Genomic DNA, 23,326 nt, shown 5'->3' on the forward strand with positions numbered 1-23,326 from the left:
CGACGACCGTTATTTTACACCATATTCCATGTAATATAAACAGTCTGAAACTGTTATTTATACAGTTTTTCACCCATTATAACAGACTCTATTCGTAAAATTACTGAACGACGACCGTTATTTTACATCATATTCTATGTAAAATAAACAGTCTGAAACTGTTATTTATACAGTTTTCCCCCCAATTATAACAGTTTATGTCCGTAAAATTACTGTATGTCAACCGTTATTTTATACCATATTCTATGTAAAATAAACAGTCTAAAAATGTTATTATACAGTTTTTCTTTGCATTATAAAAGTCTTTGTCCGTAAAATTACTGTACGACGACCTTAATTTTACACTGAATTCTATGTTAAATACACAGTATGAAAGCGTAATTCATACAGTTTTTCTTTGCATTATAAAAGTTTTTATCCGTAAAATTACTATATGACGGCCGTTATTTTACACTACATTCTATGTAAAATAAACAGTCTGAAACCGTTATTTACACAGTTTTTTCTTGCAATATGTAATTTTCTCTGTAAAATAACTGTATTGTGACTTTTAATTTACTGTATCTTTTAGGTAAAGTCTAGTCTTCAATGTTATCTATAGTTTATTTCCTTGCAATAAATGGGTCTTTGTCTGTAAAATTGGCTGTCAGATGGCATTACTATTATCAGTGAGATTATAAAATAAAAACAACTTATTGTTCTCTTAAACTTTTATTTACAACTTCAAAACTTGTTGAAAAGTAATATATAAGACTGAACATCAGAAGGCAATCTCTTATTGATGACTGGGAATTTGCTGGGTGCCCCAGCCTTTCTTTTGGAAAAGGTTTTGTTATACAGACGATACTTTCATTGTTTGGAAATATACTGATAAGTCTGTATGTGGCCATATTTGTCTCTTCGGCCACTTCAGGAAATCCTGGATCAGCCACTGAAAGTTTTCACAATTAACTGATCATAAAACACTAAGCTTTGACACCTGCTAGTTCCTCGCCCTTTCTATTGCTCTACAACAAAGTTCCTTTCCCTCTTATTTACAGATGCACTTGAAGTATGCAAAGGTCACTGTATTATGTGACCACAGAAACTTAGGTATCTTCACTATTCTTCACTTAACTTTATTACAACTCTGTTCATTTCATGTATTTCTAAATGTTCTAGCATTATTAAATATATCGCTCATATAACATATTCACTTTAATGGGCATATCAATGTTCACAGAAAATTAATACCTTTAACTGTGGTAACTCCTCTATCGCTGATAAGGATTGTATACTTTTTCTAATTTTCATGACCTTCTTTAGCCCTTTAAGTTCAAAGTGGAAGTTAAAGACAAGGATATGTTACAATACGTAAGAATAAAGATTAACTAATCTGTTAACCAAAGATATTGTAAATCATCTGATCAAAAGATATATAAACAATGATTTGACCTTTGTACCTGTAAATGATTAAAAAAGTTGTCCTTATATTCCTGTGCTTCTGCTGTTGAGTGGAAGGAGCAGTTTTATGAAAAGATTTCATGTCAACATTTAGCAGAGAGATTTTATATTTTGACAACAAAATATAGTTTAGATATCAAGCTTATAGCATTAACAAAGTGAACAGAATAACTTGACATCTGAAACTTTTATGGATTCAAAACTTTTCTAACATTTGTGAACCTGCTTGGAAGAGTTTCAGAGTTTGTGGAGTTATTGGAAAGGTGTCATGATAGCACCAAATAATAGTCTTTAACAATTTTGTCAACAAGTAAAACCTTGTAAATATCCACCAACAAAGTTAAACACAATAGTTTGAACTCTGTATAAATGTTTAACTGTTCATTTGTAAATGAGACTTCTCTGTAGCTGGAGAGTCTATGGTTCCAGTTAAGGAGGCTCAAGAGGCTCGCTAACATTTTCTCAACTAGGAACACTTTAAATCAACCAAGTGACCTAGATTTATAATCCAAAGTTACCAAATTGTCAGACTAATGTGACCAATCACGGGAAGTGCCTGAAAAGCATTTAGACTGTCCAATCTGACTCAAACTCCTTCAGGTTTCCAACCAAAGCCAAAATTTTTGGGTTGACAGGATAGCTCTTCTTGGATTTGGGGGTCTTTCTTCCCTTTTCTGGATTCAATCCAACAAAGCAGCTGCAAAGAGGAGCAAAATTAGAATTGTGAAGTCATAAAGTTCAAATAAGTTTGCAATTATTAAACCATTTAACAATTAATTTCCCTTGGTCTCAAATTTACACTACAGTATGTCATACATGATAGTAAGATGTGACACAACTCAGTTTCCAATTGTATGTGTGCTCACTGGTGTTGATAGAAGCAATTGAGCTGGATACCTGTCTTAATTTACAAGCCTTTGGAATTCAACAGTTTTCTAGGAAATCATGATCTGAAAAGAAGAGCTAATTTGTGAATTCTCTTTTAATTTTAATTTTGTTCAGTTTAAGCTGATACCCTATAGTTGCAACAAATTGTGAAGGTGTTCTCAGTAAGTAACCAAACTCATACATTCCCACCCTTTTCCAAAATAATAAAACATGCCATTCAACTATTTACACTAACTTTCCATTGGTGAAAATAATGTAAAGGTCATCAATGTTTACAAAAGGTTACCAAAGCTGCTGTTATTCTTGGACCACAACAAATAGTACAAAATAAGTAAATCAGCTGTAACTGAGAACAGAGTATGATTTATTTCAATGATCTGCCTAGGAGTAGAGTTAACTGCAATTTGTTGATTTTTTTTTCTTTATTGGTACGTTTATGATCGGCTGATCTTTTGAAGGTGGCTAATAATATGCATACACTCTTACATTCCATGTCAAGGGAATGTCCACACAAAATAACAATGGTTAACTATTACTAGGGTACTTTCAGCCTACTCACCGCTGGATAAACTCCATTAAAGTTGCACCTTCAGATGGATACTCAATGTTTAAGATAAAAAAAACATTGCAAACAGCATGGTCATTGCACTTTCAAAAGTTTGAATGTGGTCATTAACAATAACCATATCTACTGCCAACATAAACTTTCTTCCAGTGTACATGTTTGGACCTGCAAAAAATAAATATCAATTAGAACTATTAAGAGAATGTCCAGTTAAAGTTAATGCCACTGCTATGACTACCACTACTTTACAGTTGCAGCGTGAATATACTCCAACTCGCGTGCACTAATGGGTCATTATTTTTTATTCAATATTTACCGGTATTCAAGGTTTGTTTCGGATGCACTTGGTATTTTGATATATTTGTTGATGGCAGATTTCAATATTGTCAGTGTGGATATGAAAGAAAAAACAGTTTATATGATATATTGATTTACTGAGGCACCCTCAGCAACACAAAAATGACATTGAAAATGTTGCAATGGTCAACCAAAATGTTTTTACCACATATGAAGTCAAAAATGGGCTATAGTTCTTGAGTTTCATGTTACATGCTGAGCATCAAATGCACACATACATGCTGAATTGATGCAGTAACAGAGTTTTCCCAGTTAAATCTCAGATGGACTCATGACTTTGTCTTCCACAGGTGATAGTGCACTATGGGGTGTCATTGACACACTTGTCATCATATAACTTCCTAGGTTTCTCTAATCAAAGATTCCCAAATTTTGACCCCTGTTGATTCAAGTGACCACACCTACATACCACATGAGATCTTTCCAAGATTCCCTTCTTGAGATATCATGTTTACAAAGTATTCAGTTTCACCTCTGTTGACCCCAAATGATCTTTGACCTTTGCCAAAAACAACAGGCTTCTTGTACTCTATCGGGTACACCCACATGACAACTATGAGATCTGTCTAAGCTTCCTTTCATGAGAAATTGTGTTTACAAGGTAGGTATCACTAAAATACATACATACACACGCACACATACTCACCATCACAAATTTCAAACGTTACAACCAAAAAGGGAAAAAGAGCAGTGTATATGTACTGGAGGAAATGCATCTTAGAGCAAAATCCTCCAAATGCTTCTCACCTTGAATAATGATGCATGGGGATGTTGACTTCAGATCCTTAGTGATATTCTGCACAGTACTGGTTTCCTGAACATAATGTAAATGTAGGAACAATAAAATTGTTTGGAATACTTATCTTATTATATAGTGGGACAAAACATTCAAGATGCCATCTGGGAAAACAGGAGTTTCTTCCAAAGCATAACATAAAACAATGAAACTGAGGGACAATATGTATCCCTGAAATCAAAATGATGATAATGGGGAAGATCTTAATTAACTGATGGCATATGATGTACTGAACTTTGGACTTCAGAGTCCCAATACACAACAATTACAGCTGACCTACAAACAGTGAACATCGCTGAGGAAAATCGTTATAAAGTCAATCAACTTGACCAATACATCTACATAACTGTAAGTTTAAGAACGACAAACCAGAGCAAAACACAAAAACACAGACAAATAGTGCTATTCTGAGACTGTTCACAAGCTTAATGATTTATAAAGGTAGCAACTTCTTACCTTTGCAAGGTAGAAAAGATCGTCCCATTTATCTCCAAGGTGATTGCAGAGGAGGAGAATAAGTCCTGGAACATCAGAGGAATGATCACCACTTTCCTTCTTAGTACTCTCCACATCAGCTATTATATTTTGCACCTCCTTCTTCTTCTTTGCTGACACTTGCAGAAACTTCTGAATTCGTGGACTTTTATCTATAAAAGCTGTAGTGAGAACTGATTTCAGTTTGCTGCCCACTAAATCTTCAAAATGTCCCATCATCCCAACCTCCTCAAACAAGAAAGGATATTCATCAAGGAGAGCACATACAGGAACTTGCTGACTGTTTATCTTGGCACGGATGGTTGGAAATACAGTTTTCATGAGGAAAACAACCTCATTGTCATCCCATATGTTAAGTTCATGCATCACCTTTAAGTCATCTATCTTTTTTCTCTGCGTGTCTCGATCCTCCCCTTCAGGTAGGTCCTCTGGTTGCCAGTTTTTGCAGCCATATGAGGTGCTGAGTTTACCCTTCTTTGTTAGTGCTCCATTCTGTTCACCCTCTACAAACAGGGGGTAACCAACATTTAGGTGAAATTTGCCTCTATTGATATTGCTCATACGGTTTTCCAACTGTGTAAGAAGGGATGCATATCCACTACCAACAACAAGTCCTTCAATGTCATCTTTAAAGGGTTCTGGAAACTCACGAACGATCTTCTGTGCAATAATAGAAAGGTGCTTTCGTCCTGGACTTGACTCAACTTTCATTATGTCATTGCAAAATATTCTGATCATTTCACGCCGATCTTTGGGAGTGGGTCTCTGTTTCTTCTGCTGGACTTGATCCTGCTGAACTGGGCACCCAGCTGCAGCCTGGTGAACTGGCCACAGAGTCGGGTTCAGATGATTGTGAAGATTCTGATCCAAGCAACTTTTCTTTAAGAATGAAAATATGTCACATCAATGAAAGTAGATGATATGAAATGAATAAACAACCTTGATAAATTATTTCCTGATAACAGACATTTATTGCATTAAGGTACTAGTTTTTGGACACTCACAGAACATCAGCATTTACACAACAAACAGGGGCAGCACTCAAGCTCGCAATCTATCGAATCAAGCATATCTTCAATTGGCAACAGGGGCATTCTCTGACACGTCTGTTTAGGTTGCTGTGGCCGAGTAGATAAAGGCGGTGGCATTTTAAGCAATGAGGCTTAGCAATTGGGAGGTTCGGGGTTCGATTCCCGGCCGGGTCATAGTAAGGTGGGTTTTTCAACCAAGAGCAATCTACGGTTTTCCCATCTGAAATGACTTTCTAAATTGAAAAGATTCCAAATTTGAGTTAAAATGTTGAATTGGAAGCCACCCGACGTGTAAGTTGTAATTCATAAGCCCTTGCGGTCTTCTCCCACATTTGTGGTCGCTTAAGCGTCGTAAAAATAACTGCTGATTATTATTATTATATTATTACTATATCATATTATTATTATTACTATATTATTATTAATATTATTATTATTAATATTATTATATATTATTATTATTATTATTATATTATAGGTTAAGTCGCTGCTTGTTTGTTGACGTAGGCAATGGCTTTGTACACATGTACACACCGTACCGTATGCCATATGGACCTTGTGCATAAGCATCGGACAAGGCGTGCTTTATAGTTTAAGTTGTCAAGGTGTATTCTTATACTGTATGGAAAGCAAGCCATTGCCACAGTTCTCTGCATCTTTCAATCAGTATAACCAAAGTGTGAAATTATTGGGGCAATTTTTGTTGATTATTGGATACAAGTGTTTTGGGGCAAAGTAACACTCATTCATATCAAATTGTTGCGTCAATGGCATTATTTGGTCACTGCAGACGTTTGCGTAGTGCCCGCTTATTTGGACCCCAAAGTGGGGGCCAAGTATGATCCCAGATTTGAGGTACCCCATACTACCCCATAGTGGTTGTTTTTCAAGGTGACCTCTAGCCTTGTCATACTCTCATATGAACCTCAACATACTCTACAAACAACATAGAACGTACGTTCTATGTTTAATTTGAATTAAAAAGAAGGGTTTCCTCTTTTCTTGATGATAAATATTTTAGTTTGGGTATGTGGTGTATCATTTCATTAGTTTGACCTGGTGATTTCTGTGTGTTCTATTTGCTCACTACTTGAAAACTACTTAAAAATATTCAAATCTAATGTATAATACTAATAATTAACCAGAAATTTTCTTTAGAGAATTACAAAAATGCTAATGATGTACTATGAGACCAGTTTCCTTTTTCAATTTGTGGTACCAGCAACTGTCTTAGACAATAAGAGAAACTTCTGTGTATCACATGTACTTACTATTTAGACATTTTTCCATCTCCTCTTGTAACTTACTTCTTAACCTCCCCTTTCACCTCTCCATTCCTCAAAAAAAGGAGGATAATCATATTTAGAAAGTGCAATTATATTTCTGCTTACCTGCCTTGTTTGCCCATGCTAGTAACAGCTTTCTCCTCTGTATTGGCTTCAGTACACTGGAAAGGTCATCATCAGTGATCAGCTTGAGATCGCACACACTTTCCACACCAGCAGCCAGGAGCTGTTCAACTACTTTGTCCACCATTTCAAGTGGCAGTGAAGGAAGATGCTGCATTATGGATGAAGCAACATCTTCAAGACAAATTGTATCATCTGATTGTTCTGACACGCTCATTTTAAAAAGAGAACCTCAGACCTGAGTAATGGAAGTGAAGGTTTTAGTTCCTTCTCAATTCAGAATAATTCATATGCGACATTTGCTTACTATAAGTTTCTTTGTAAGGCCCATTATATACTCCTAGTTGTTCCATAATTGAGCTTGCACTAAAACATAGTTCTTTAAATGGAAGGCACTTTACATGTAAACACAAAGCCTTAATTAGATATTAATTGATAATTATTTCATAACTTTACAACAGTTTTTCTGCAGTAATATCAACAAATGCATAAGCTATTTAACAAGTACTTGTATGTAATGCTTCAAGTTCATTAGCATGGTTCTAAGAGAAGATGATACATTGCACCATCTTAAGTCAATGAAAATACGCCCCAGTTGTACAGCATTTGCCACTTACAGGCCTATAAAAGCACTGCAGCTAATGGCTTATGCTTTAGTGAAAGCAAAAGCCTTCCTCTCACAAAATATGCCGACAATGGAAAATAATCAGCAAGCTTAGAAATCTGCACACAAGACACTATATTCAAAGGCTGCAAACAGTAAACTCCAGTGGTGTGATTGAATGATCCACTGTGCATCTTTACGACAAGGTACACAATATTTTGGCTTTCAACAACTGCAAACAAAATGCAACCCAATTTAAGACTTGAAAAGCATGTATCAGAACACTGACATATTACAAAGAAACCCTTCTGGTAAGAAGTGCCAAACATCTGAACTCTGTCACTGATAACAGAATCATCAAACTTTACATTTGCTGCCTGCAAAGCATGCTTTATTTCAGGCATGAAACATTCTATGTTGAGGGATGTGGCATTTTCAATAACCAATCTATCTGGATATATTTTCCCTGAGCTGTTATAAGCTTGAAAGTACTGGTGTTGATTTGCTAAAGACTGTGTAACATTGATGAAATTTTGTGCAGATCTGGCACAACGTTTGAAATAGGAGTGCTTACTTTCGAAGCGTAAAGTCCACACTCTCATTAATGGTCCAAACTTAATAATTAAATCTGGATAGTGGCTCAGGAAATGATGTTTTGGTCTGAGGGGAGTATCAGCAAAGAGTCGTTTTCTCTCAGTCAAGTATTCCTCCATTATCACCCTTAAATATGCAAGTTGCTCATGTGAAATCTTTGGAGAACACACATACTCAACAACTTCTCGTAAAAGAAGAAAGAGTCTCCATACAAGGTCATTATGATCTTTAACATATGCACTCAAAATAATTGGAAGAAGTCTCAAAAGGTTCCAGTTTTCAACGGCTTGACCACCTAAGCGGTTACCTGATAAATTTACAAATGCAGGTTTATTGTTTGCATCGCGTCCTTGAAATTTAAACTGTACCAACATTATATTCAAATCTGCATATGTGAACCAATGTTTTTGTTAAATCCAGTATTGAATAAACATGGCTACATCGTAATCAACAACTCCTTCAAACAAGTCGTGCCCCAGGCATGGTGGCAAACCAGGTGCACACACATGGAATTACCTCAAAGAATTAAAACATGAATTAAATTTAATTCCTTGATGATGATTTTCTTCATGATCTTCAAGGTGTGCAATGCAAGAATCATACTCCTCCTTGGTTCTAGGCTTCCCAACAGCATATGGTGCGTTACATTTGAAGTCATGTGAAGTTATTAAACAGTAGCGGCACATGTTATTTCCTGAAAAACTCTCAATGAAACCCCCAATACAATGGGAACCTAAATTATCCCCTAATATACAAGACAGCGCACCTTTCCAGACCACCCCGTCATTTGTTTCTATTCCACCTTCCTCTAATGTTTTTAAATCATTTATCACTCTCTCAAAAACCTTCTGCTGCCCAAAGACCTTAAAATCAACTTCTTTACACAAAAACACAAGCTGCATTGCATCAACAACAGATCTGTACTCAGGTTGGATGTTTCCAAGTGTAAAGTACATTGCTAGTATTTTGTGTTTTTTTCTTGCCGACCCAAGTGGGTTTACAATTTCAAATGAGTCTTGATAGAGAATGATGGACAAAGATCTTTCACAACTTTGAAACAAACTATTTTTTTTAAAAACTGTACCATCCACTATGTCAGTAAGAACAGATGAGTCTTCACTTTGATGCCTACTTTGACATTGTCCCAACACAAAATCATCTGAAAGGAGCAATTCAATGCTCTCCTTGATTGGAATGTAATGATAGTAATGCATTTTTTGTGCTGAATCTCTCCCTAGTGATATTGCAATTGGAGCAACAAACTTGAATGCTGATTTATAGTACTCTTTTCTACAGTGCTGCGATCTGAGTTTTCCTTTACAACTATCAATAGCAATCCATGCATCTATCTCATTCATATAATCGGCTACACATTTGATACGTTCTTCTGCTAAACCCTCATCTCTCAATTTTTGAGTAATTTTCAAAACCTGATCTTGTTGACATAAACTGTGAATAGTTTGAAGCTCCTCAACAATCATTTGAATCGTTTGTGATGGAACAAGTTGTTTTGCCTGAAGTTTCAGAAGAAACAAGGCAAAATTTTGTTGAAATTGAAGCCTAGACTGACCTGTTTCTTGCGCCCTACCTTGGCAATTGTTACTGTTTTCGAAATCACAGCTTATGTCATTTTCACTGACAAATCTATCAGTCTCTGTAGACACATCAAAGCAGTTAGTGTCTAGAGGTATATCTTGATCCAAAGAGCAATGATCACGAGTAGAAAGTTTGTATTTATCCAAAATGTTTACAGCTCCCCAGTTTCTGTGACAACGTGATAAATGTGCTGTAAATGAACTGGTTTTTGAAAAATCTCTTTTGCACTTCTTATATGGACAAGATACAATTTGTCCTTTTCTTATATGTGCTTTTAAGTGTGCCAAATATGAGGACAAATCTGTGAGTTCTTTTTGACAGATTTCATACGTACAAATCAATGACAGGTTAACTGACTGAAGATTGGCTGCAACTGCTGTTTGCTTTTGAAGATGGCGGTGATACCTAGTCACATGAATCTTCATTGCAGCAAAAGTTGATAGGGTATAGCCACAATTAACAAAACAACATGGAAATCTCACTCGAGGTATATTCCTATGGGAACTCACGTGATCAACATAGCTACGGATAGTAGCTGTTTGTGCATTGCATATTTTACAGGTGTACATTTCTGCCCTGCTTCACTATTGATTGGAGCTTATCAAAACTGATAATATGAAAGAAACATGAATTATGCCTTTTCAAATTCAGTCATGTTCTAAAAGGCTTAACCTATGCTAATCTAAAGACTGCATATTACATGCCACATGAGAGCCAATATCATCCATGTATGTAGGCTATCAGCACCAATTAACTTACAAGTTACAATGTACCCACCCTTATATCATATTAACCTAAACAACATGAAGCAAGGCTAAGCTTCACAAGCACATATCAAAATGCACGGTAGGGCGACGATAGGTGGTCTAATACAGCGCCAGTGTTACTATAGTGATAGTCTAACTCTTAATTATCGTTCGTCTAGTCTACGTTATAGGCACTGGGCCCTACGTTTATAACTAAAATATAAACTAACTTTTTGTTATGACCAGACTTTCAAAGTTGTTTTGTTGATTATAATAATGCAAATGTGGCATATGGTTCAAATAATTTACCACTCACGTCTAACGAAGTACTCAATGAAGTCTTGTTCTGGTGTGGAAATGTGCGTAGCCTACTGGACGGCAACGGCAGTTGTTTTCCTCTCGTGTCGACGTACTTTGAAGCGCTGTAGTATTGTATTGTGCAATCTATACACTTCATACGTACGTGCGAGATGCGATCAATCATAATGTACAGAACAGCGCAGCATGTACTGGACGTTCATCGCGCGCCAACTTGGGTCATGTGACTGCATGTTGGACTGTAGCCAAGTTTTCCGGGAGAGCCAACGTCAGCCGCCCAGAATGTATCAAAATAATTCCCGCCTGTGCGCGAGACGTCATAGCTGTTACAGACACGTTGACGCCAATCATCGAGCTAGACCGGCTGGGTCGAATTGGAGGAGGGGTTGAGGGGGGGGGGGTGGTTCAGATGAATGAAATGACATTTGCTGTACAAGACATATTTAACAACATTTTGATACGTTCGGTGACCCATTGAGCTATAAATAGCTGTATGTGTGACCGTACATTGAGCACACGGAATTGTCATCGGTTCATGTTGTACTGACAATACAAGTTAACATTAAAACAATGAATTAGACTACATCTTGAAGGCTGGGCATTGTATTCTTGGCAGCTCACATCAGTAATTGTTTTGAAAGGATCTCGGAAGTTGTATACTCCTTAAACAAACGGTAAACCAATTGGAACAGTACCATCTATGTCGTTTTCATTAGTTAACACGTTAGGCATTTACAAGTAATTCGTTACTAAAACTCTTGAAATGGTTAGATTTCACATATTTGACCTACAGACCCTTCAAGGTTATCTTTCACATTGTTTTCGTTCACTGGACAATTAAGGGTCATTGATAAGCCTCACGGGGGTGGGGGTTGTTGCTCAAATGTAACACTAAGGCAGAAAACGACTGTAGGGACAAAGTAAACTGGTAATTGTTGGTTGGATCATGGAGCTATCGGTAATAGCTTCATGGTTGGATTTCATTCTTTTCTTTGCCAAACGGTAATGTTAATGCACGATGGATTTTGTTGTATACCATTGTATATTGGTAACGTGTTTCCACCTTCAAGAATATTTCCGTATAACGCTCTTCAAATTCCCATTTTACATGCATTAGATTGCAAAACAAACTTATTCTGTAAAGTACATGACACACATAACGTCTGTAAAAATCACAGAATTTTACATGTAAATATAAAAAAACTGACATATTCTGGAAAATTTTACAGGATTATCCTGTAAATTTTCATTGGAGGGAAAAATACTACAATTTTTTGTAAACCACTTGCTGTAACATAAAACGTCTGTAAAAATCACAGAATTTTACCTGTAAATATTAAAAACTGACATATTCTTGAAAATTTTACAGGATTTTCCTGTAAATTTTCTTCGGAGGGAATAATACTACAATTTTGTGTAAACCACTTGCTGTACAGAAAACGTCTGTTAAAAAAACAGACTTTTACATGTAAATGTAGAAAACCGGCTATTTCTGTAAAATTCGACAGGAATTTACTGTAAATTTACAATTTTTTTTAACAGTGTATGTATATATATATATATATATATATATATATATATATATATAGAGAGAGAGAGAGAGAGAGAGATATATATATATATATATATATATATAGATAGATATATATATATATATAGATATATATAGATATATATATATATATATATATATATATATATATATATATATATATAGAGATATATTTAAGGAAACGCCAAAAATGAAATGAAAACAATTGTACAAGGAAATTATGCATTCGTAACGCAAAAACAGCTGAAACAGGGGAGGGGGGGCAGCTTTAATAATATAATTGAGTGGCCAAGCCCCCCCCCAAATAACTTCTTTGATTAACCAATTATATACCTGGCATATCTATAACTATTTGAAAAGGCTTCAGAAATTAGAAGATTGTTCCTACCGATATCTTATATGCCAAAGGGTCCCCAATATTTTTTTGTTCAACCTCTGCTGTAACACCATATATTATGGGACCAAGCAGATATCTGGGTTGCAGGCCATTAACTAAAGCAGGTCTTATGTTTTACATGAATACAACAAACAATTTTCTGCCCCCCCCCCCAAAAAAAAAATACTATCAAAATTTAACATGAATTTTGAGAAGGAATTATGAGTATTATATATAAAAGAATGGGCGGGGAAACAAATACAATCTGCTGCCTTTAAGTATTACTCACAATATTTTTGGGATATGCCCTTCCATTTAACTGCTTAAATCTGACTTAATCATATACAACCTTCACTTCACAAGAACAGAACCAAAAGAGAATGTGGGAAAAGGCAGGAGAAACTCCTCCCACAAGATTCTCATCTATATCAGTTTATTTATTAGGCCAGGGATGCCTACCCATATTTTTTACTTAGATGCTATAGCAAAAAAAAAATCAAATTGTGTTACAGTCACTTCCTTGCCTAGCAACTTTTGACACGCTTGTCACCCAAAGAGATGAAGCAATTTAGAAAGGCAAACCATAATGGACATTAAAGGCTCCTTTATATTACATAGAATATCTTCTCTCATAAATATGATCATTAATTATTTATTTTTGTAAATAATTATGTTTATATTTTTATCATCTCAGTTCATGGGTTAAAGACACTGGGTAGGGGCTCTTTGTATGGGTCTGACAACCCCTTCCCGACCAGCAATTTTGTCAGATTTCCTTTTTTTTTAATGTACAGACATACTACCTTCTTTTGACAAAATTTGGTCTATGTGCTAGATGGGGTGAAATCAACCCGCTTTTTGGGGGTTGGGTGAGGGTGACCTTTATGGGGGTCTGACAACACCGTCCCGACAGGGAATTTTGTCAGTTTTACACTTTTTGTAATGTACATCCATACTACTTCCTTTTGACAAAGTTTGGTCCATGTGCTAGATGGGGTGAAATCAACCCGCCTTTTTGGGGTGGGTCAGGGTAATCTTTGTGGGGGTCTGACAACGCCTTCCAGACCGACAAATTTGTCAGTTTTTCCAATTTTGTAGCATACTGCCATGCTACTTCCTTTTGCCAAAGTTTGGTCCATAGGCTAGATGGGGTGAAATCAACCCGCCTTTTTTTGGGGGGGGGGTGGGTGAGGGTGACCTTTGTGGGAGTCTGACAACACCCTCCCGACCAGCAATTTTGTAAGATTTCCCTTTATTTTAATGTACGGACATACTACTTCCTTTTGACAAAGTTTAGTCTGTGGGCTAGATTGGGTGAAATCAACCCGTCTTTTGGGGGGTGGGTGAGGGTGACCTTTGTGGGAGTCTGACAACACCCTCCCGACTGGGAATTTTGTCAGTTTTACACTTTTTGTAATGTACATCTATACTACTTCCTTTTGACAAAGTTTGGTCCATGTGCTAGATGGGATGAAATCAACCCGACTGGGGGTGACTTAGTGGGGGGTCTGACAACCCCTTCCCGACCAGGAATTTTGTCAGTTTTACCTTTTTTGTAATGTACATCCATACTACTTCCTTCTAACAAAGTTTGGTCCATGGGCTAGATGGGGTAAAATTAACCCGTCCGGGGGGTCTTTTTCAGGGGGTCTGGGGTCCAAACCCGACCACTGGGGTTGAGCTGACAATTTTTTTTGTGAATGACCTAGATGGTCTAAGTAACTTTAAGGGGTCAAACCTTCTGGGCTAAATGGGGTGAAATCATATGTGACAGGCTCCCAGACTACGAGGGGACGGACGGAGGAACCGGTGGACTGTTTGTTTATCAGATTGGTGCGTCGTTTAACCGGGACAGGCGTGACTTCGGCAGACTTTCGGAGTTCACCCAGGAGGAAGCCATCCTTGGGATACAAACGTTGAGTCGAATTGGACCAGCGGGAAACGGTTTTGCTCCTGACCAAGTCACGGGATACCAGCCTACGAGGGATACTCCCGACATCGTTGTTGGTGACGCAAGGAGGTCAGTACAGTTACGAAAGGAACCGAGAGCCGGCACGCGCCGCGTAAGATAAGTAATCTTTTAAGAATTTAACGGCCGTATAATGTTGTAAAATCTGTATTGAGATTCAAAATTTCTAGTACCAAGAATCCTTGTACAAATCAGTGGAGATCGTATCATTGTTAATATATCGTTTTTGTTAACTTTCAGAAACCTCTCAGTAGTCTTTTGGTCCCTTGAGTTTATTTCCTGAATCTATCTAATATTGTATTTTATCGGCTTTGAAGACCAAGGGAAAACCCGGGGTCGCAACAGAGGGGGTGTAGAGGGTGCCATTTTGTTTTATTCCAGTGAAGTTGTGACAGCCGGTGCAATATTGCCGTACAAGCATAGCGCCACCAGTTGGATGGGTTGCTTCAGTATATGTCGCTTAACGTCATTCTCCCTACTTCAAGTTCAAAGGGTTATTCGCATTCCGGGGAGCTATTGGAATGGGTATTGGATAGTTATTTATTATATATTATTAGTCAGCCAAGTAGAAGTTAGTGAGTGAAGGGATGGGGTGGGGAAGGTGGTGGGCGGGATATTCGCGCGCGGCCAGTTTGGTCATTTTAGGTACTTTTGCAATATGTCCATTCCCAACCATGGTAACGGTACTTAATGAATGTATCTTTTCCCAAACTGAACAGTTTTATTCCTCAGTTCCATCCGCTAAAATATAAAGGGGATAGTCCGATGATGGTCTAAAGTTATAAACATACAAATTATATAAAAAGAATGGTAGCAAGTTATCTTGTTGGGTACCGTGTGTGGCAAGGGGAGGGTGGGATGGGGGCCTCGTAGCGATGACAGAAAGCAATATTAATTGGATAATATTTAACTTGAGACGCAATTGGCTGGTATAAATTTGCGAATTATCGTCAAATACAGACTAACGTCAACCGCAAACTGGTTAAACTGAGCCATTATGTATGTACATTTCGTTCAATATTGTTTGCTCACCAATGTCATGGGGGAGGGGCGGGAGGGGGGGGGGGGGCGAGCGCGAGGGAGGATTTGACGGCGGCGTGTCCAAACCCTGACTCCGCTGGTTACGCCACTGCCCGAAGAAAATTGTGTGGCCATTGAGACCGATGACCTACTAATTAGATCGGTTCGCCATACCGACCTTACCTGACGCATATTTGATCTTGTTCTAAAATTGGTGGGACAATAACATGAGTTCTAGGGTCCTATTGACAACAGTATATCCATGGAGGAGATAGACAGATACTAACCAAGTTATTACTGTAGGTCTCGAGTAGAGAATGTTTCTGCCCTTCCAAGATGAGTAGGTTGGAAATTATGGTCAGACGATATCCTATAATGAAGCAGAGGGAAGGACAAATTATGGAAAGATTGTAGTCTTAGAATACAGACTACGCTCAGAAAACTACCTCTCTCACAATCTGGGTAACAGATGTGAGCATGTTACACGCTGACCGAGGAAACATTGATGTCAATTATAGATGGCGTGCGTATCAGTAAAATGTTAAACCGTGCACTACTGCCGATGTGTAAATACACACCGGTGACTTTTAAACTAGTACAACTAACACTTGTGTAAAAGTAAGTTGGCCTGACGTTTCGATCCTAGCAGGATCTTCTTCAGAGGCTAAATGACAAGTTACAGTAACAGAGGGGACAAAAACACGCACAGAATACAGACAGGTTAATGAGCACGGTGAACACAATGAGATGGATGAAAGGGGATTATAAGTAGAAAGCAACAGGAGAAGAGGAGAGGAAGGAGATAAACTGTGGAGGGACAAAGAGAGGATTAAAGGCACAGGGTAGGGAATAAACTAGAGAGGGACAAAGACAGAAAGGTGTGAAGAAAAATGGAGGGGAAGAGAGCTGTGAGAAGAAGAGTGAAAGGTGGGGGGGGGGGGGGGGGAGAAAGGGGAGAATTAGTAGGGAACAGAGGAAAGTTAGTCATGTCCTTCCTGAATGTTCAGCCCATGAGGTTGAATGGTACGAAGGCGTTGCATCCAGAGCCTCTCTCTGCTGATTCGTACTAGGTCAGGACGGCTACCTAAGGATTCAATCCCCTGTAGGGACATGTCGTTAATGGTATGGTTGGGAAGGTTAAAATGTTCTCCAACTGGGGTCTCAGTCTTCATGGTGTTGACTGTGGATCTGTGACCATATAATCACTTCTTGAGGGTGGTTTTGGTTTCGCCAACATACTGGATGCCGCAAACTCTACAAGAGATCAGATAGATGACATTGGTGGTAGTGCAAGTGATGTGACCCTTAGTCTTGTGTGTGAGTTGCATGCTGTGGCTGGTGATGGAGTTGGATTCAACAATGTGAGGCTGCAGACGATGCATCTCGAAGTACGATCACATTTAAAGGTACCATGCTGAATGGGTGTGGGGTTAGAAGTTAGAGGTGGAACAGCAGCGCGTACAAGAAGGTCTCGTAGGTTGCGTGGTCGTCTGTAGGCGATGATGGGTTTTTCAGGGACGGCTCGTTGGAGTCTATCTGAAGTGAGGAGAATGTTGTGGTTGTTAGAGGTGATTTTCTGAAGGGGAGGAAGATTTGGGTGGAAAGTAACAACCAGGGGCAGCTTGTTGTCGCAATCTCGTCCCTTTTTGTCCTTCACTGCCAAAGTAGATGATCTGGAAAGGGAGCGGACTCTCTGAATGGCTTCACGCACCCTTCTGGCACTATGGCCCCTGGCAATAAGGTGTTATTCCAAAGCATCTGTATGGCGAATGAAAGAGGAATTGTTAGAGCAAATGCGACGAAGACGAAGTGCTTGACTGTAGGCAATTCCAGACTTGCAGTGACGGGGATGGCAGCTTGAAGAATGGAGATACTGGTGTGTGTCTGTGGGCTTGGTGTATAAGTCTGTAGAGAGAGAACCGTGTTCCTTGCGAACAGTCACATCGAGAAAGTTAACCTGTTGGTGAGAGTAATCAGAGGTGAATTTGATGGTGCTGTGGAAAGAATTGATGTGATTGATGAAGGTGAGCAGGCTATCCTCATCACTGGTCCAAATGAAGAAGATGTCATCAATGTAGCGCCACCAGATTAGGGGACGGCAGGGAGCCGTACTGAGCATGCGTTCTTCAAGGCTAGACATAAACAGACATGCAAAGGAAGGAGCCATCCTGGTACCCATGGCAGTCCCGTGTCTTTAAAGGTAATGCTTGTCCATGAACGTGAAGTTGTTTTTGGTGAGAACCTGTTGCATGAGAGCTTTGATGTCAGAGATGGGTGGACAAGGGTGGACCTTCTTAGACAGGGCTGCACACGTGGCTGCGATACCTTCAGCATGAGGGATGTTAGTGTACAGAGAAGTGACGTCGAAAGTACCGATGATGGCTGTACTGGGGATTTGGTTTTGATATCTTCAAGTTTCCTGAGGAAATCTGGAGTGTCATGGATATAAGAATTAATCTGAGGAACAAGAGGTTTGATGAAGTGGTCCACAAACAAGGATATCTTCTCGGTGGGGGACCCATTGCCCGAGATGATAGGCCTACCAGGGTTACCAGGCTTGTGAATTTTGGGCAGGAGATAAAACCTGGCTGCCTTACAGTCTGTGGGAGAAAGGAAAGAAACAGCCTTCTTAGAGATCTGGTTCCGCTGGTACATATCAGTGATGGTCTGTTTTATCTGCTGGGAGAAAATATCTGTGGGATCAGAATCAAGAAGAGTGTAAAATCAAGAAGAGTGTAAAATCAGAATCAAGAAGAGTGTACAACTAACACTTAATAAAGTTTAACGATTTTCAAATATCCAAACCTGTATAGCAGCTGATGTCATAAACGAAATAAACTCAGAGTCATTTATCATAATTAGCAGTCAGAGAAGTGAGCTAATTACTTAATTACAAGAAACTCCGTTTAATGTATTAACCAACAGCTGCTGTGATCGGATCAGATAAGTACATGTTGCCTTCCAATAATTTTCTCTTATTTTATTTTGCATTCCATTGCTATAAAACTCTGGAGCAGATTTGTGAGATGATCATTTTATTTCATCAGCGAACATTGCAACACAGAAGGAATTGTTCCTACCAAGATGCAGTTCACTGTAGCCATTCTACTGCTATTGGCGATGTCACATGCACAGGCCGCATGCCGCTATAGATGGACATACAGAAATGGAAAATACTACAAGTAGGAAGGTTTTTATATACTACTCAGTTTTATTTCTATCATTAAACAGTAACATATTTACATTATTCAATTTACAACAATATTAGTAATAATAGTAATGTTAAGTCGACAATATAAGCCTTAGGGCTTATAAAAACATTTCAGTTAAGAAGTGTATAAATATTAAGTTTAAATTGTGATTGATGTTCAAAGCTTTTATCTTCCATTATCTTCGTTATGTAATCTTCCAGTAAATTTATAATACATTTATTATAAATATGTTCTGAATTGTTGTTACTTTGATATGTTATCAATCAATGTCTCACGTATCACCCAACGGTATCCTAGGGACACGTGTACATAAGTAATTATTCTTAAAAAAGAGAATTTTCTTGAAATCCTTCCCTGCCGCTCTCTGGGTTGCATCGATTGGACGGTATCCAAGTGTGAATTAACATTATATGGATGCGGTATGGAACAAACATGTAAATATTCACATTTCATTGCTCATAAAAGAACATGTGAACGTACATTAATTACAATACTTTAAATCATTATTATTTTGTGCATTTAAGGATCATGTTGATACAGTTCTATTTGGACGCATATCTGGCGCTCCTTAATTCAAATGAGACGTTTGGGTGTATACATTTATATGTAATCAGTGTGTTAACGTATAAAAAGAAACTTCACGATATGATAGGATCTACATCGTTGAAGTAATGTAATTGCGTTTGTTCATGTGAAGTTTCTACCACAATGTTAACATTCCTGATGTGATTGTGATTGGCTGTAGTATTACTAAATGTGGTAAAATTCAAGCCCGTATTGGATGTTACTTCAAAAAGTTGACATAACTAAAAATTAAAAATATTACAAATTGTAAGGGGACAAAAATCGAATTTTATGTCTTGGTCTGTGCTACATGGAATATCCATGACTATTCCCGACCATACCCGACCATACCCGATCATACCCGACCATACCCGACCATACCATAGACATTTTATTTACCAGCTGGATTGTCTACATTCATAATAAATGTTCCCGAGATGCAAATACATTAACACGTAAACAATATTGGTATGAAATATCCCGATAGGTGAGCAATATATGTATTGTCGATTTACTCCATTAGACAACGCATCATCACATGCATCCCGACATGCAAATAGTTGTGCACTATATGTATTTCAGATTTACTCATGTTAGATATGGCATTATTACATGCATCCCGACATTCAAATAGGTGAGCAATATATGTAATTTCAGATTTACTCCTGTTATATAGGGTATCATTACATGCATCCCGACATGCAAATAGTTGTGCACTATATGTTCTACGTTTTACGTTCTACGTTTTATTAAAGACAATTCATATTTTGCTACCATGTGCAGATTCATGGATAAGCTTACCACATGGGATCAGGCCGAAACCAATTGTATGACCTCGAACTCTCATCTGCTCACCTTATACACAGCATCTGAGAGAGACGACTTTAAGAGTAATTTGTGGAATACGCTGAATATACCAGATGATGCCGAAGTAAGTGTTTCTATTTTAAAGCAGTTTTAACAGAGGAAAACTGTAGTTTAATATCCTTCGCTTAAGTCTCAACTTGAACATAATATAACAGAGCATTTCCAATGTTCCTTTGTTTAGCTTAGATTTTAAATGATCATTGTTGATCAATTAAAAATCAGCCGATTAATTGAAAGCGGTAAAAGAAACACTTTATCTTGAACTCATTTCTGGCTTTGACCGAATACAACTTATAGGGTCTTTTCTAAATGGTGACACGGTTTATGCAAGGTAGTGGTACCTCTAGCAATATATGTTTGAAAATATAGCATCAGCACAAAGTTTGAGTGGGACAGCTCAGGTTTTGGAGAAAGGACTTGTAATCGCTGGGATCACCGGTGCAAATCATATTCTAACCAACATAAATCTGTTCCAGATTGTCTAATTTCACATGTAATGTCGGCCCCCCTAATGTTCTATTTATACTTTAACATTAATGTCGTAACATCTGTTGTAACAATCTGTTTGTTTCACAGTTATGGCTCGGCTTCAAAGAAGGACCAGCTGGCAAGTATGTTGATGTTAATGGAGCCCCAATTGAAGATAAAACCACTTCGTGGGAGAGAGGAGAACCGAAAGATGTTCCAGGATCAGTCGACTGTGCGATAACAAACACAGCTGGACAGTGGTGGGCTAAGGTATGTTCCAATGCGTACCGCTATGTGTGCCAAACTTTGGACTAGATCACGACTTTCTAACATATGCGTCAACATGTTTCTAAGGGAGTTGGACGCAGTAGTTATTTATGAACTATCATAGTTATCTCAAGAATGCAAAGCTGAAATATCAACAATAGCCAAAAAAATAGTTCCAAACGTTCGCCTTCTTTCTCTTGCTCGTCAAAATCAAGTTTTCCGTTTGAATTGAAAATAGAGGGAAAATCAAAGGTGTTATAATCCACTGCTATATTCATCTTCATTTAAGGGGAAGTTCGCGATAAAGTTTTTGGCCCACATTTTGGCCAGTTTGACCTTTCAGCGATATTTCCCTTTGACGATTAAATTAGACTAAATAATAACCTCTTAACTAGCAGAGTCAGGAGTCCACATGCATAGCTGCCATTTGTGTGCACCCGCGATGTCTAAAATTGTTCTTTTTTTTACCAATGGTAGTTACTATTACATGAGTAATCTCAACTAAACCACAGTTACGTAGCATGCCTTTAAGCCAATAATGCCCGGTTCGTCACAATACCCTGAGTGTACAAAGCAAGCAAACAATATACATGATCAGCACAGGACTAAAAGTATAACATATTTATTACAGCGGGTGACAGCTTTACCCTTCGATACACATATGAAAACAATAAGACCCGTGCAGAGTGATTATAGCTTAAAGAGTATATTATGTGTTAATGTGATAAGTTTCATATCTTGGTATTGTGAAAATCCTCATATGAAGAAAATCATTTTCTTGTAGGAAGAATCATATTAAAGATTAGAATGATTCCTTTTGTAGTTATGACTGAAACTATGTTGTCTTTTTGTATCTTCTGTACCTTTCTTGTGGCTGTGGCTGTTACAATACGTTTACCCGATTGCATATTCATGGGGTTACTGAATAGTCTCTGCATATGTATGACCTTACTTTGATTTCCATGTACGGGCCTACCAAGCCACTGCAGTATGCTTCGAAATACATAGCAACAAGTGTTGTTGCGATAATTCGGGCCTTACCTTGGAGTATGTAGCTACTATAATGTGTGTGGATATAACTTTCCTCCCCTAAATTAACACGGGGAATTAAGCTAACCGGAATAGCAGTTGTTCTTAGGAATGTACACTTTCAACGTGAACTGATACATGAGCTTGAACTTTAATAATAGGCGTGGTTTCTTGCATAAATCTGCGAAAATTACTAACGCACTGAACCTGCAAAGGTTAAAGCTTTGCCGAAGAATTCTGGGAACCGTATCTACGTTAATTTGAGGATTGCTTGTACAAACGTTTTTTTTTTTCCGTTTCGGACGACCCCCTCCATTTAGCAAAAAATTGGAACCATTCTCATGTGTATCGATCGTTCAAATCACTTTAACGTTTTCTTCCTGGTAAACTTGTCCATTATTTGTTCAGCAATATATAACAAGGGAGCACTTAATAAGGCTATTTAGGTTAACTTTTAGCCCTTACCAGCTAAATGCTGTTGTCAGGTTGACGGCCGAATGTTCAAGTTTGAGGCATATTCCATCAGTTGTTAACATTGTTATTTAAAATTTATCTAACAAAGTAGTGCATATTGCTGCAGCACCTACTAAGTATCAGGTTTTTATTCAAATTATAAACTGAATTGGGCATATATGATTCATCATTACTTTGTTACGAAACAAAACAAAGGTACTCCATATAAAATAAAACTAACTGAAAATTTCGTTAGCTGCAAAGTTCAAGAAACGTAACGTATCTGTTTGTGAATATAAAAGCAACGTAACTAACTTGTGCTTTCGACATGTACCTTTAATCTACCACGTAACCAGCATCTGACATTATTTTAACAGTAAAGAAAGGTACAACCCTCAGGATATTTAAGTTCATGATATGTTGACAGTGTAAATAGGGAGATGTGTTATTATGATCTCAAAAAGCGTGCTAAATGTTAGGAAAAGGTAAACTGACGTTTTCCCTCCATTTATTAAATTCGTCTTCTATGAAAATCGTGTACACTTCATTTCGAAACAATAATACATAGAGTGTCTTTGGAAACAGACATTACAGCTGTACAAACAAAGATGTCCATATCTATCAGTAACAAAGCAATCATAGAATAGTTCACTGGAATAAGGTCTCTTCTACATAATTTGTTAAGAGAATTTGATCAGAACGAAAAA

General features: G+C 37.8%; 2 protein-coding genes across 3 annotated transcripts; one reads left to right on the top strand and one right to left on the bottom strand.

Moving 5' to 3' along the window:
* Positions 1 to 1,957: 1,957 nt before the first annotated feature.
* On the bottom strand, positions 1,958 to 5,298 carry LOC139967957 (uncharacterized). 2 transcript variants are annotated; one of them, XM_071972203.1, is made up of 4 exons: positions 4,506 to 5,298; positions 4,001 to 4,067; positions 2,891 to 3,061; positions 1,958 to 2,140 (listed from the first exon to the last, which is right to left on the bottom strand). In XM_071972203.1, exons 1-3 carry the CDS (start codon positions 5,280 to 5,282, stop codon positions 2,940 to 2,942), a joined length of 966 nt encoding a protein of 321 aa, XP_071828304.1. In that variant the 5' UTR covers positions 5,283 to 5,298; the 3' UTR covers positions 1,958 to 2,140; positions 2,891 to 2,939. The 2 variants fall into 2 exon arrangements, with proteins under 2 accessions (XP_071828304.1, XP_071828313.1); XM_071972212.1 differs by lacking the exon at positions 2,891 to 3,061.
* Positions 5,299 to 18,766: 13,468 nt separating this feature from the next.
* Positions 18,767 to 22,165, top strand: LOC139960586 (alpha-N-acetylgalactosamine-specific lectin-like). The gene is made up of 3 exons (XM_071959398.1): positions 18,767 to 18,941; positions 20,319 to 20,466; positions 20,979 to 22,165. The coding sequence occupies exons 1-3, from the start codon at positions 18,844 to 18,846 to the stop codon at positions 21,183 to 21,185; spliced, it is 453 nt and encodes a 150-aa protein (XP_071815499.1). The 5' UTR covers positions 18,767 to 18,843; the 3' UTR covers positions 21,186 to 22,165.
* The last annotated feature ends 1,161 nt before the right edge of the window (positions 22,166 to 23,326 follow it).

This window comes from Apostichopus japonicus, chromosome 1, assembly GCF_037975245.1.
Source record: "Apostichopus japonicus isolate 1M-3 chromosome 1, ASM3797524v1, whole genome shotgun sequence".
Classification (NCBI taxonomy): domain Eukaryota; kingdom Metazoa; phylum Echinodermata; class Holothuroidea; order Aspidochirotida; family Stichopodidae; genus Apostichopus; species Apostichopus japonicus.

What these genes read in the sequence shown, in the direction of transcription:
- LOC139967957 (XM_071972203.1), bottom strand. Translation starts at nt 5,282, where the DNA reads ATGATCAGAATATTTTGCAATGACATAATGAAAGTTGAGTCAAGTCCA. An exon ending in ATCTTTTCTACCTTGCAAAG is followed by an intron (nt 4,068 to 4,505) that starts GTAAGAAGTTGC and finishes CATTATGTTCAG; the next exon opens with GAAACCAGTACTGTGCAGAA. An exon ending in CCCATGCATCATTATTCAAG is followed by an intron (nt 3,062 to 4,000) that starts GTGAGAAGCATT and finishes TATTTTTTGCAG; the next exon opens with GTCCAAACATGTACACTGGA.
- LOC139960586 (XM_071959398.1), top strand. Translation starts at nt 18,844, where the DNA reads ATGCAGTTCACTGTAGCCATTCTACTGCTATTGGCGATGTCACATGCA. An exon ending in AGAAATGGAAAATACTACAA is followed by an intron (nt 18,942 to 20,318) that starts GTAGGAAGGTTT and finishes TACCATGTGCAG; the next exon opens with ATTCATGGATAAGCTTACCA. An exon ending in ATATACCAGATGATGCCGAA is followed by an intron (nt 20,467 to 20,978) that starts GTAAGTGTTTCT and finishes TTTGTTTCACAG; the next exon opens with TTATGGCTCGGCTTCAAAGA.